Source organism: Melanostigma gelatinosum (assembly GCF_949748355.1).
Source record: "Melanostigma gelatinosum genome assembly, chromosome: 8".
Taxonomy (NCBI): Eukaryota; Metazoa; Chordata; class Actinopteri; order Perciformes; family Zoarcidae; genus Melanostigma; species Melanostigma gelatinosum.
This window is the reverse complement of record NC_136641.1, coordinates 5687353-5702292: the sequence shown is the minus strand read 5'-3', so window position 1 is coordinate 5702292 and position 14940 is coordinate 5687353. Positions and strand designations below refer to the sequence as shown.

The 14940-nt window shown below is 42.9% G+C and overlaps 1 protein-coding gene across 1 annotated transcript; it reads right to left on the bottom strand.

Moving 5' to 3' along the window:
* Positions 1–96: 96 nt before the first annotated feature.
* Positions 97–14659, bottom strand: sdcbp2 (syndecan binding protein (syntenin) 2; the record flags this gene model as incomplete). Its single annotated transcript, XM_079273275.1, has 8 exons — positions 14515–14659; positions 11831–11881; positions 10795–10891; positions 4488–4588; positions 3371–3535; positions 1754–1929; positions 1273–1444; positions 97–192 (listed from the first exon to the last, which is right to left on the bottom strand). Exons 2-8 carry the CDS (start codon positions 11879–11881, stop codon positions 97–99), a joined length of 858 nt encoding a protein of 285 aa, XP_079129401.1. The 5' UTR covers positions 14515–14659.
* Positions 14660–14940: the final 281 nt, after the last annotated feature.

Sequence of the window (14940 nt, the reverse complement as noted above, 5' to 3'; positions counted from 1 at the left end):
TGTTCAGACTTACAGGACCGATAGTAAACACATTTAAATCAACGAGTAGCTAATTGATTAGACAGCTTTGGTAAAGACACTGGATTCACTGGAGTCCTACCTCTTAATCATGTGTTCATAGATGAACTTGGGCATGATGGTGATGGTCATGGCGGCTGGAGAGGTGGTCAGAATGTCCTTGATCTGAGAATCCTGGGATTTTCACACAGGAACAGAGACATGTGAGGACCTCGTGTGGTCAATGAATTACCATCACAGTGAGGCTTCTCAACCCTTGTGCATCACCAGGGACATTTGCAGTTTGAAAATCTTGGATGATTTTAGCGGTGTTCATGCATATGGCATACATTTTGGTAAAAGGTGGGAGGTATTTTTGGACTTCGACTCTATAATTATTTTTTTTACAAAAAATAAAAAAACAAAAGCATAAAATCATATATTCCATTATATCTGGCTTTAAAATTGTAGTTATTAAATGTTTCCAACAGATTGAGCCTTTTACTCATGTTTGCCTTTTGCTTCATGCTAATTTGCAGAGGGCAATACATTTCCTATACATGCTGATTTTTGTCTTTTTGTCATTTTTTTAAACTCATACACTGCACAAAAATTGCTCATCATTGACATATCCCAGACTGTGTATGCATTTAGAATACAACAAATAAATTACATTTTTGTGTGTGCTTTTTTCCCCATAACATCAGTGGCATGAAGTAAAGCGGCTGGCATTGAAAGTAAAATAAATACTTGGTCGTTATGATCAGGACTCACCTCTCATTAAAGGGATGCACAAGGGTTAAACACTGAGACGAAGGATACATTCAAAGCCTTCATCACAGAGCAGGGTGAAACTACACACCTACCAGAGAAAACACTGGACAAGGCAAGCTAAAGGGATACATTACTGATACGAACTAATGACCTTTTAACATCACATTTGTATTTGGGAGCATTCAGCAGCTCCCAAATACAAATGTGATGTTAAAAGGTCATGCTGCTGAATGCTGCACTTACTTAAACACGCTGCACGTTCTCGATGTTACACTACATTCTGCAAGCATGCAAGCAGTCACCCCAACGCAAAATTCAATATTAGCCACCAAACAGTATAGAGGCGTCACACATGTTCTGTATGTATTCCTATTTCTATGAAGCTCATTCTGTCTTATAGAACACACATTACTTCCTCATGAGCACTCAGTACACTGTTTATATCCACCAGTGACCAGACAATAAAAAGACTCTTTATAGATATAGAGACAAGTGTCTGACCTTGAGTCCAATAACATTTTGTCCATTGATTTCACAGATGAAGTGCTCGGTCAGCAGGCCGTTGCGGGCAGCAGAGGCATCCTTGACCAGCGAGGTGACTTTACCAGACTTGTAGATGAAGCCCACGTGGCCCGAGCTGTCTTTGTGCATGGTGATGGTGCGCTGGAACGGCCTAGAGACACACACGCAGAAAGGCTTAGCGATCCACTGGTGGACAGCTTTGCTTTATGGGACATTTATTTTGGCAGTATATCTAGAAATGTATAATCATAATCAAGAAAGACATGGAACTTGGAAACAGATAGAACCATACAAGATAACAAGAAACTATTTGATACATTTGTGAAAACCAAACTAAACTGTGAGCTGAGCAGCAAAGTGATGCAGCAGCCAGCAGAGGGAGCCAAACCTTTGCGCTGCTAATTCAAACTGTACGTATGAGTGAACCATTACAGTCTGGTATGGACCGGGTAAACCTCACCTGTCCCTGACCACGAGCTCAATGCGGGTCTCGGCTGCAGCCTTCAAAGCCTTGTGGGCCTTGTCCACGCTCAAGCCAGCACAGTTCTGCCCGTTGATCTGAAGGACCTGGTCACCGAAACGCAGCCCGGCCAAGGCAGCAGGGGAGTTCGCCTGCACCAGCTGGACAAACACTCCCTGTGAGAGGACACAGATAAAACCTTTTGAATGTGTCCAAAGACTGGATGAAGAGACAGAGGTTGATAGTGGAGACAAAACAGAGGAAGGGAGGCAAGGACACAGCGGGGAAAGAGGAGATGGAATGTTGCTAGAAACCGTGAAAGAAATGAAACCGAACAGAACCAAAAGAACAATCCTTTGAAAAATAATGAGCTACACTTTTACTTGATGTCCATGCAATGTATTCAAATGATTTGATTGAAAAGAGCGCCTTGTTGAATCAAGCGTGCTGCGACTTTTCATCTGTACATCGATCACCAATACACTGAATCTCCTCTTTTTACCAACTCATTACTCTGTACGAGTGCAACTCAACACAAACTGAATAATTAACTCCATTCATCAGCCGCAGGCTGGCTAAGTATCAAAACCTGTTCTGTTTGAGTTTCTCTTCCCGCACATTAATTATTCACTGATGTGAGCACTGATAACAAACATCACCAAGTCCCTGTTTCAGAAGCTAACTTCACCCTGTTAACTATACTGTACTGTTACAACCCAGTCACCGATGACCCAGGGATGTTACTCTGTAATAAAAACAGGTCTGTGACTACTTATAGATTATATGATTGTTTTGTCCACATTAATGCCTGCGTTACATAGTTCTATTCTTCGTGCTGTGGTTTCAGGGCACTCCCCTGTGGATAATAGTGTCTCCTTCATCACTCTTTACCAAAGAACTGTGACAGAAAGAGCCCAACGACTGGATTTTCTGCAACATTCCTACCATCTCTTCCTGCATGTTTTAATGAGGAGGCAGCGCTACTCCTTTACTGTGAAACAACCTCAGGGTAATGAATGCTAGCGATTTTAAGATGACAAATATTTGATTTGTCACTTTATGGAGTGTATTTTGAAGGATAGAAAGTCTTGTTTACCTGTTGGGTTGCAGGGAGGCACAGTTATTAATAAAAGTTTTAATATTCTAAAGACTTATACTTAGTACGATCCCTACTTGAATTGACTAACCCCCTATTTCAGTTTGGTTCATCTTTGTGGTATTTTTTCACAGAAACAGGATTGTGGTTTTTGTCCACCATCTTTTTTAAGTACGATACGTTCGTATTGCACACAATATAATGTTAATACATCGTTTTATGTCCAGTCATTGGCGCAGACATTTTTGTCACATAAGGACGTTCAACGTTTTGTGTTGAATGCACAAAGGGTTAAAATAGATTTCAATAAATAAATGTTCCTATAAATAACAACACCACACTGAAACTTACTGGCAAGCCCTTGCTCTAAATAGAGGGTTGAACATTGAATATCTACACCAAGTGAAGTCTGAACCAGATGTTGAGTGGAAGAGTAGCAGAGGTCCTCAGTACGTTGTCATGGGGGTGTTGAATAATTCAGAGAACAGGTGCGTGTCAAAGAGTTTGTGATGCTGACTCACGTTGTCAATGGCCCTGAGCCGGAGCCCCACCTTCCCGTCCTGGTCCTTACAGAGGATAATCTCCCGCAGCCCTGGGCGGACCTCTGCCCTCCTGATGCCGACATCCGCCCCAGTCACCGGCCGCACCATCCCCCCCACACCTGAGAGGGAGGGCACCGCCACTTGCTGAGGAGGGAGAGGGGGAGGCAGACAGCGTTGGAAGGTGCAGAAAGTATAAGAGGTGGGTTGAGAGAGAACAAGGGGGATATTGAGTGGGGGTGAGACAGAGGCGGGAGGAAGACCGGCTTAACGAGGCATGTTGCATTAAAATACAGCTCGACATAAAAAGGAACGCTGCACCGAATAGAGGCACGTGGGAGGATTCATCTTATCGCCTCCTCCACCAGTGGATGGGATCAGGAATGCTGTAATCACAGCTTTGAGAAACGTCCTCATTAATATGCTCTGAACCAGCAATGAAAAGAATAGAAAACACTAGAAAAATAAAAAGGGTATGAAGATATCAGCAAATGGCAGAGAACACAGATGGTTCATTGCCAGCTGCCAAGCTAGGGCGCTGTGAGAGCCTTGACATCCTGCAGGAGCCACAAGTACACATCGATGCCTGCACGCAAATGGAGGGGAGTGAAGAGCTCACACCCTCCCACACTCTGCTCCAGGCCTGTGGTGACTCACTCAGTACTGTGGGTCTCCAGGAATAAAATCCTGTTGCGCTGCGATAGATCTACAGCTCCTATCACTTACTAAAAACATGTTTTATTCACGCAAGACTGATGAAGCTTTCATGTGACCTGGAATTAAATAAGTAATTAGAATGTTTTATTTGTCTCATCTTTGACCCAAATAATAAAAACTATCTATTCTGTATGAAATGAAGATATCAATGTGGGACGCCACTGATTATACACATCAAAGTATATGTACAGGTGTTTGGGGAGTACTATTGAATACGTTGTACTTTCTCCAGCGGGGTCTGTGTGAAGTCTAACAAACTGCCTCAACTCTTGTCACTTGTATTGGTTTGGGGGCTGAATAAAGGAAATAATAAACCTGTCTTTCATCTTTCAGATGCTTGCATGCACAGACAGACCGCCACAGGATATACATAACCACTTACATTGTCAGCCACAGGCATCAAAGCCAGGTTCCTCTGGACTTCCTCGCTGTTGAGGACCAGACCCATGTAGTCTCCTAGCTCCCCCAGGTCCGGGTACAGGCCTTTGAGAATGGAGAGCGGGGCAGAAGAGAAGGGGTGGGTAAGTCTATTCTAACACACTATTACAGACGTAAATAGGATTAGGATTGAACTCTGGCTTCCTGTTTCACTGTCTCTCCAAGCAACCTATAAAAGAAGGAAGGCTCATTAAGTCATTGTGCCAGCGATATATTCTGCATTGGTGCCAGACTTCTTGCTGACACTTCTATTTAAGTTGACGGGGCGGGCATGGCCAGTCCCACTATAACCCATCATATCTGTGTTGTCATATCACCGGGAGGATCATGAGATCGGCCGTGTGTCTGTGTCTGTCCATGGCTAATCTGGCATTCTGCTGCAGCAAACTGCATCATAGTTTGAGTGCCCAGTTATGGCTGAATGCTTGAGGACCTGTCGTGGTTGCGCTGACTCACACTTTCTTAAGACACCTTTTATGCCCGTTTGATACTGCCACCGACTGTCTGCTGACTCATCACTTCTGATGTCCCATGGCCAATAGGGGCCTCTAGTGATGACACAGCTGAGTGCATCTCACACAGCCCCATCTGCTAATGGGAGTTACAGTACAGACCGCTGCACACCTCTCGGGTACTCTGTGTGTGGGTGTGTGTGTATAACAGAAGTTGTCAGACTGTGGTAATTCAAACGAGTGTTAATAGAATATTTCATCATAGACAGTGTGATGCAACCAAAACCTCTTTCTCACTTGTTTGAGGGAAATCTCTTTACATACCATCAGAAGTCTGTATGTGCTTCAATAAAGCAAATATAAACAAGACCAGTCCAGTCTCTCCAGAACAGACAGTATTGTGTAATGAGCTGATTATTCCAAATGATATCCTAAATACAATATATACACTATATATTAGAGTGAAAGGTTTAATGTTTATAAATCAGTTTCCAAACCAAACATCAGCTTATTTAGTGATTGAAGATATTGGAATTAGTAATCCTCACAATTAGGTGAGTGAACCAACTCACTCAGTATGAATATAAAACCAAACATGTTGTAAACAGGCAGATCGTCAACAACACACACAATACATAAATCATTTTGGGCTTCTTACAATTCCCCGAACAAATGTGAGCTGAACACAGATTTAACATGTATTATTTAAGGGTTGATTAAGAATGCAAATACCACTAATAACTCAAAAGTCAAATAAAAATCAACCAACAACATCTATATACAGCTCCAAGAAGTAGATCAGTGATGCTAAGTCAATACTCTTATCGATATTCAGTATTTATTTCTTGTTCCAACAATGACAATGTGCAATATTTGTACCAGGTGGAGTCAACTCTAAAGTCAACATGGTTTGAGTAAGTCCCTTCAACCACATACACACTCCACCCAAGCACTCAGAAATCACCCGCTGCACAGGTACAGGTGACCGCTGTGCTCCTGGTGCAGACCATACAGAGAGAAACACCCACACGCTGTGGGCCAAACATTAAAAGCACGAATGATAAGAGATCCTGATTCATCCTGTACTCCTCCACTCGGCACTGATACAAAAAATAAATGAGTTTCATTATTTCACAAAACACGTCTCCCACTCCCGCCTGCGCCACATCTTCATGCATATCAATGAACTTGGGGATGGACTCCGCTCTTTTATTGAATTCATACTCATATTTCACCGTTCTTGTCGTGACACAATTCCTCTCAGAAGTCCATCTTGAGCTACAGTATTTGGGAAAGCTATGTGATTTCCACGATGCGCAAAACACCGACAGAATCGCGGAACTTGATGTTACAAATAGAATCGGAGGAGTGTCGTGGAATTTGTCAAAATGTTGGCGCAATTTATGAAAATCTGTTTTTCCCCTGAACATTAAGTGTTCTATCACAGCACCTGAGCCTAAATATCTGAGACATGGAGCTACAGCCAGAGGGCAAAACAACATGCCGAGTGGAAAACTACAGGGAGAGGTTGTATTTTAGTCATCTAAAAGACGGAGGAATTCAACACTAACAAACTATATGTAACGTCATTTATTTTAAGAAAAGGATACGTTTCATTTTATAACTAGTAAATCACTTTCTTTGATTAAAAAAAAGAATAATTTTTTTTAAATAGTGGAGTGCTGTGTTATATCAAATTCATTGACACCGATAGTATTTGAGAAATAACCCCTGACCGTAAACCCCTATTTACAAATTAGTCAGTAAGTGAGGACCATTACAGAATCTTCCTAATATAGTCTAAAGTCTATCCATTCTGAGTTTAGGGTGACATTTAGGATTTTTGAAACATGTTTCCTAACTGCATTTAGCTATTACAGAACGATCCTAATTTGGTGATTTCCAAAATTGGGAATCCTAAATTGGGATGGCATAGACAGCCTGTCCTAAATTCAAAATAACTGCCACAACTGGCAGCGCCACTGTTGTTGTTGTTAGGTCTGTATGACAATGACTCTGTGTAGCAGCGGAGGCGGAGCTTCAGGCTTCTGCAGTCTATCATGTCGGCCGCAGCGGGCAGACAGTGGATCCTTTGGCTGCTGGATCCTGGATCTAGCCTGGATACCATTACAACCAAACTGTTCATCACTTCCCTTGAGACAGGTAGCCTACAGGAACAGCGCCACTCTACCGCAGCAACTCAAACTGTGAACGCTTCTGCCATACTAACCCATCATTTTACTGCTGGCAAAATACCTCCGCTAATGTGTGAATCCTGTTAAAATGATCTCCGTGGCAAGAATTTTGTATCGTCTTTCTTTTCGTCAATGGACTCTGTCACTATGCCTTTCATATGGGGGTGTAAATCACCTAGAAACTCAAAAAGCCACCATCAGATGTCAAGGGAGGCCTTTTCCCATGATTACTGTATGAATATCAGAATCAGAATATGAAAATGGAGACAGGCCTGACCTGCCTCCCATGGCTGGCCACTGAAGGCAGCCAAACCGTCAAGACTTCTCTCCCTGCCCTCCTCTTTTCATCTCCTGCTGCTCTGTAGAGGATCCAGGATTCACTCTGGAACCAAACCAGGAACTTTGGTGAGCTTCCGAACACGTCGATGTGCATCAGTCTACTATTTTTGGGGTGTCTTATTCCAGTGGTACTCTACAGGTTCAAACCTTAACTTACCAACTGACCCTGACACTGCTTTACTCGGGTATTTCACAACAGAACAAAAACATGTAGTGTATGGGAAGAGAAGCATTTTGAAACAATGGAAATGTGACTCAGCCCCCCAGTTTAATCAGAGACCTGGTTTTGGGAGTTGGTGGTGATGTTACATGTTGAAAGACTGAAGTACAGGCTTTGTGGCAATCTTACTCAGGTCCTCAGAATATGGACTCCTGTCTTAAAGCACATCAAGGATCAAACAAACTCTTCTTTGAATAACTACAGTAGTACTACAATGTTCTCCTGATATAGAAGTACACACTAAGCAGCATACAGCTGAGTTGCATATTTTGTTTAAGTGCTTTTGGGGCCTTTTACAAGTTATTTCAGGGAATAATAATAAGTTAGAATAGTAACATCTTTCAATATATTTCATATCTAAACCTTATAATAAATGTATTGGGGCACCAGGCCGCTTAACAGTCAAATCTGCCCCTGGTGTTATTTCCTGAACCAGAGTGTATTTCACCGGTGTTTCTGACCGTGAGTAGCCATGCCTTCGGTGTGTAACGCAACTATGTCATGGCGGGTGTATTGCTCACCCATGGAAGCACAGGGCTCAGTGTTACGTCATTTGTATGTCGGTCCACAAGTGATGACGAGGCAATTTAAAAACAGCAGATGCAATCTACAGCGTTATCTGCCTTGGCTGTGGTCCGATGCTGATCAGTCCCCCTTCACCTCCCATCTGTCCTCTAGCTCAGTGATTCTTAACCATAGGGCCGCGGCCCATGATTGGACCGCGAGCGCCACCTAGAGGGCCGCGAAAAACTTTCAGTTTTGCACCTGTGGGCCGCGGGACCGCATAGGTTATCAATTGAAGACACCAGAGATATCACTGTTATCCATGAGACGCTCAGTTACAATACAGCTTCCCACCACCTGGTGGCGGTAATGCGTCAGTCAGTTGTTTAACAAGCTGCAATAAGCAGAAGAAGACACTCAGCTAGCCGCTAGCCTGTAGCGAAAGTTATGGATAAGTTATTAAAAAGAAAAAATGAAGACGACAGTGGTGCGATACCCCCCAAAAGTCTAAATGTGTGCGCAAGTAGAACCCTGACTTTCTTCAGTACGGCTTTGTGAACGGAGGCACCGAGGCAGAGCCGAGGGCTCAGTGTGTGGAATGTGAGCTAATGCTGTCAAACGAAGCTCTGAAGCCTTCAGAAATAAAGCGACACGTAGCGACGAAACATCCAACGCTCGTGGGAAAGTCTGTTGGGCTTCTTGTTGTGTATGCAGGTTTACATACACATGATAATAAATGTCTTTGTGATCATCACATTCTATCATCTCATTTATTTAGCAAGGGTTTTGCCTGTTCAACACCGGCATCCTCGATCCCCTCCCCTTCCGGTCCTACGGCTTGTTTGCGCAAATACGTCACAAAACATGTCCGTGTTTGGTATCCCAGCATGCCCAAAATCATCATCTTTGCAAAGACATCATCGATTTTCTTTCATTTCTTATGGTTTCTCCACAAAAGGAGCCCACACACACACTGTCCAAAGTCGCCATAACCGCTGCAAGTCGTATCTTGCAGCATTTCGACGGAAAAAGACACATTACAGACCCGACAACGTGCTAGCGGATGTTACCATGGAGCTACTGCCTTCAGAAAACGCTAGTACTTATAGTACAAACCGTATCCTCCTTTTGCGGAAGCCGTCAACCAACGTTTGCGTAACTGAGCTATTCTCATTCTCGTTCGTGCGCTCGGTCGCAGCCATTAAGCACAGCAAGTCCGCTACTCACACACCATGTCTTCCACCATATATACATAGTTTTTACAATTTGTAAAGGCTAAAAATAAAAGGAAAATAATATAAAATCACAATATAAAGGGAGAAACACCTTTAGTGTGTCAGAATATCATGTGGTTACCATGTGTCCATTTGGGTCTCCAAATGTCCTTTTAGAGCTCCGCCTGGATCTCTTCATGAAGAAACTCTGTAGAATGGTCATACTTTGTCCAATCTTCTTCAAATTTGAGGCAGTTGTTCACTGATAGTGTAGTTACAGCCCTATACTGTCCTTTACCTGTACAGATACAGCCACCGGCAGTTATTTATACTGAAAGATGCTTTTTTATTTTATGCGGACAAAAATCTTAAATTTTTACTGACTCCAAAGGCCCACTGCTCTGTTTCTGTATGACCTACAGGTTGTCTGACACTTTTGATGCATATAGTCAGAGTGGGCCCCGGGACACTTTGTCCTTGAACAGTTGGGCCCCGAGGTCAAAAAGGTTAAGAACCCCTGCTCTAGCTCACTGCCCTGGGTCTCCACCTCCTCCCTTCCTTCCTACTTTTCAAATCAACTCCTCCTCCTCTCATTCTCCCATCATGCCCTGTCCCAGCACAACTACCACAGCCAGTCTCCATGGTGACTCATAGCTCGCTCTGCTGAGGTAAATACAAAAGACCAAAAGCCCACCGGACTTTACATCCAAATAACCCAGAGAAAAGAGAAACTGAATGAGTCGGAGAATGGGAACAGGGGGAGAAGTGAGTCAAAATAAGTAGAAGAGTTGTGTTCGTTGTGTTCTGTAATCTCTCACAGGGCCCCTTGCCCATCTTTTAATCTTCTTTCTCTTCTATTCTTCCATCTCAGCCGGGTTTACTGCAAAGTTCATGTCTACTTTCATACAAACTCAGAAAAAAACATTTCCTCCCCGAACAGAATACAATGGGAGAGAAAGAAAGAGAGTCACAAACACAGAAGGGAAAGAGGGAAATCATAGCTGCTGTGGGGGACCCATTCACTCCTGTTATTGTCCAAAGACCCCACAAGTCCTCCTCCCACCCCAGTCCTCTCACTCCACTCATCTTTATCCATTGCTAATACTACAGAGCTGTTCTTCTCCAACCAATAGCACAGACATCAACAAACGTCCAGCATAAGAAACCAGAGACAGACTAACAAGGGAAAATTAATAGCAGATACTGGCGACAGTGTTTTTGTTGCGACATAGGAAATTAGATTACTGATTTTCTTGAGTTTGAAGTTAGTAACACAATGGTGGGATAAACTAGTCTGACAACTTTCAACGGCATATGCGAGACTCACTTGATCCTGGCATTCCAGCGGTGGCAAGCTGAGGCTGGTAGGTTCCCTCGGTGATGGCTGGCATGGGGGGGGCGGTCTGGGCAAACTGAGCCTGGGCCTAGAAAGTAATCAGACACACCAGTCAACTGGAAGTGTACGTGGACATGAAAAGGTAAACACTGGATGAAAGGCAGGGAAACACAAATGAGAAGAGAAAAGGGATTGAAGGGTTGTTAAGGAAACATTCATCTTCATTAGAAATGCATGTCCTTCAACATAATGAAGTCTTAAGCCCTGAAGGAATGGCTTTACGCATGCGTGAGTCGAGTGTACCTCGAACACTTTACTGTGGGTCACAGAATACAAATATCAGTAATCAGATTGCTAGAATACTTCTTCCTCCACGACAATGTACCAGAGATTAAAGGCAATAAAGACATTTTTCAATGTTAAGTTATCTGGGATTCATTTGACATATGATTTATTTTGATCTGACTTTCTACTAACTTCAATTAAGTTGGGGGACTCAGAAGAGTCCCCCAACAAAACAAAATCAAGCAGCAGAGGCCTCTGGTCTTGAGACATCCAGACTTTTGGTGCCTTCCATTGATCAAGCATCAAAAACCGCTGGATCCTACATTTCTCATAATGCTACTGCATGAAATCATTTATTAGATCCCCCCCCCACCCACATCACCAGCAGACTTTCTGTTTGAAATTTGAGAAAGCTCCAGAGCCACAGAAGACATTATGCAACCGTTTCAGAGGCTGTGTGATACTCCATGTGGCGATTAAACTGAGTGTCATGTGTAAAATCGCTGCTGTGCCCCTTTAATACTAGTCACTCTCTCAAGTGTTTGACTTTACACTAATCTGTGTGTATTTTTAACCCCTGTGCTACATTTTCTCAGCTAGAATCATATTTGCTTACTGAACATACAATCAGGAAGCTATTCAAGCTGATGCGTCACCATGCCAAATAAAAATTGGGTTGGACCACTACACACTCATCTCCAGATAGATCTCCGTCTTCATCGACTCACCCAGACACACTTACCTTTATAACCTTGTCGACCTTGAGGTCCTCGAGGGATGGATACAGGGACATCTGAAGGGGAAACACAGAGCTGTGAGTGGAGGACCTTGAGAAAGAGAGGATGGCATAGCTGTCTGAGTGCAGCCAGATAAGCCTCAGCGGTAGTGTGACTGGGATAACCTCACACTACCTTTAAACTCCAATAAGCTACACTACATGTTAACATTGAATAAAATGTCTCTCTGTATTGTGAAAGGGCTGTTATGGTGCTGATGAGAAGAAAAAACAACTCTGCTGCTGTAGGCACCTCTCAGCAGCATCCTGTTCATTGTTTTGGTTTTATGGAAGTGACAAACCCAAACTAAACGCTGCTTACCTGACACACAGGTGACGTATGTGACTGACGGATGAAATAAAAGCAAAAATGTAGCAGGTCGAGGAGAGCCAGATGTTCTGCTCAGGATGCGGTAGCACAAACCACAGCGGCGACTGCTTGACATGCACTTCTCTCAGTGCCACGGTGTAGTTATTTGGAAGACAAAGAAAGTAGTTGCTGCTTCTAAAGCAAACGGATTACATCTAGTGTTAATACTAAGAACACTGGAGCTCTAAGCTGCATACAATTCAATTATAAACATCCCGTGTTTGACTCAAGCTAGAACCTGTACTTTTTTGCTTGAAAAGAAATTACTTACTGCAGATTCCAATAGCTCAACTCGGGGTATATTCTAATACTGAGCACATTATAATAAATATTCCTGTCTCCCTTTCTTAATGACTCCACCCCGCTCTTTGTTGGTCTCATCTTCTTTAAATGACTCAGAGATCCATTCATTCTAAAGTGCTGGTACTCTGTACTTGTGAAAATTCCCAATAAAGTTATTTGAACTTGAATTTAAAATCTGTATACCTCACTGCATGGAACTTATTTTAACATACGGTAATGTGCGGTCAGCCTGAGTTGGTGACCTGCTTTGACTGAATGAGCTGATAGAGGAAAACACTGAATTCAAAAATTACAACGATAAATCCACATTCAATGTGGATTGGTGATGTCATGGCTAATACAAAAATATCCTACATAGTCATTATTAGCTCTGATACCAATCCCATGTATTAGATTCCTTAAAATAGAGGCAAAATTATCTTAAAAAGCAAAATGATTGCACTTTAGGTTTGCCAGTCACAGACGCAGTGTGACAACAGTATTTCGCTGACACACAATCACAAGACATGAACTCTTACTCAATAGAAGGAAAGGGAAATAAAGACATGACTCACTTCCCTTTGTATTGATTGACCTCATCACGTATGAGTACCACAAAGAGCAAATACACAGACCATACCGCTCCAAAATAACCCATCACAGAAAAAAAGTCCACGTTGATATGTCATGTGGTTGACCGATCATTTTTGAAAGCAGTGAACAGGGAAAAAAAAAAAAAAGCTTGAGTCCCTAAAATAAGCAAATCATTCTGACCACAGTCACGTTACTGCCACTCTCCCGGCTATCTCCCGGCTACTCCAGCTACTGCTCTACTCTGTTATCCTCAGTCCTCGCAGACAAGAGCATCATTGTGCAAGGGGACACAGAGGAGCATTTTAATACTTAGTGTATATTTAGTGTAATTTAGTATAATAGTGTTTATTTTAGAGCTGTGTTTGTTTGCTCTCTTTATATCCCTCCCTCATTCAGACTAGCAGGCTAGAGGTGTATGTGAATAAGCCTGGAAAAAATTAGTTTGGGGAGCTTTTGCAATGACATAACCTAATCCTCGAGCCACTTCTGCAGCGGTTCACATGAAGTGGACATGTGACGTTCTTGGAAATGTAAAAGGACATTTCTTACATTTGTATATAAACAGGCAGGAGAGAAATGGGGGTAAAAAGCTTGGCGAGTATCCCAGAAAGTGGCTTCCCATCAATGTTAGCTAGCGAAGGAAAAAGCTCTGGTGGAAACTGGAAAGGAAAGAGGGCTAACGTCAGCAAGCCTGAACGAATTGGTTAGATAGAAGAATGTAGTCTTCTTGGCAGCTTATTCCGGTCTATTGACAATGCTGGGGGGGAGAGAGAGAGAGAGAGAGAGAACACAGGCAACGGTCAAAACGGAGCAGACGTCTGTCCTGCTCTGAACTGACCCACGCCCTTTCTACTGGACCCCTAAAATGGGCCACATTGTATTGCACGAGGTCAGACCTCACTACACACAGTTATATTATTTACAAATAAGGCAGCTAATTTACCGTACTAACGCTAAAACAACACAGGCTCAGAGATAATACGCAGGGCTTAATAGCACAATAACAAAAACTGCGTTTGCTTCATATTCTAATATTGAGGTAAACGTCTCATATAACTTTTTTAGATATGAGTTAGTGGCGTGTCTCAATCACGTGGCTATGTAACATAACGTTACTTGAACGATGTTAATCGACGCTAACGCCTCACAGCACAGCCATTAACAATTAACCAGCCGCTGTTACCTGGCTTAAGCAGACAGACGTTTCTAGAAGCTAGTCAACACTAGTGGACATTGGAACACATCGAGTCTGAGATATAACAACGAAGACAAAACTAGTACCCTTTAGCTAGCGTTAAGTCTTTGTTCCGACATAAACAGCAAGGAAGCAAAGTGCTAGCGTTAGCTTGTTAGGTAAACGAAACCGTTACCGCTAAGGAAGGGTTGGTGCAAGAAACAGTCTCACCTTTAATTTCTTGCTCGTAAAGTTCTTGCAAACAACCGCTTCTGAATCTCCGACAGCAGCAAACTCCTTTGTTTTTATGTTTCTTTCTTCCTCGCTTTTGCTCTTCTTCGTCGTGCTGAAGGGGAATTCTGGAAAGTGATGTCACTGCTGGCTTCCTGGTCTTGCAAACCACGTCAATCAATGTTGACGTTTAAGCCACGCCCCGTATCGGTCACACGCACTTTTCGACTCGCCTTGCCTGTGTTTTACGAGAAACATTCCGTGTGATAATCACCATGACATGCCTAACACAGATGGCATGTTGAGCCTATTGTGTGTCTTCTGTTGTTGCACTCTGCCAGGGGCCGGGTTAAAGTAATGGCACGTTAGACCGGTCCGGATCTATAACACAGCTGATTATCCCAAACCAAATATAAGGTCCTTATG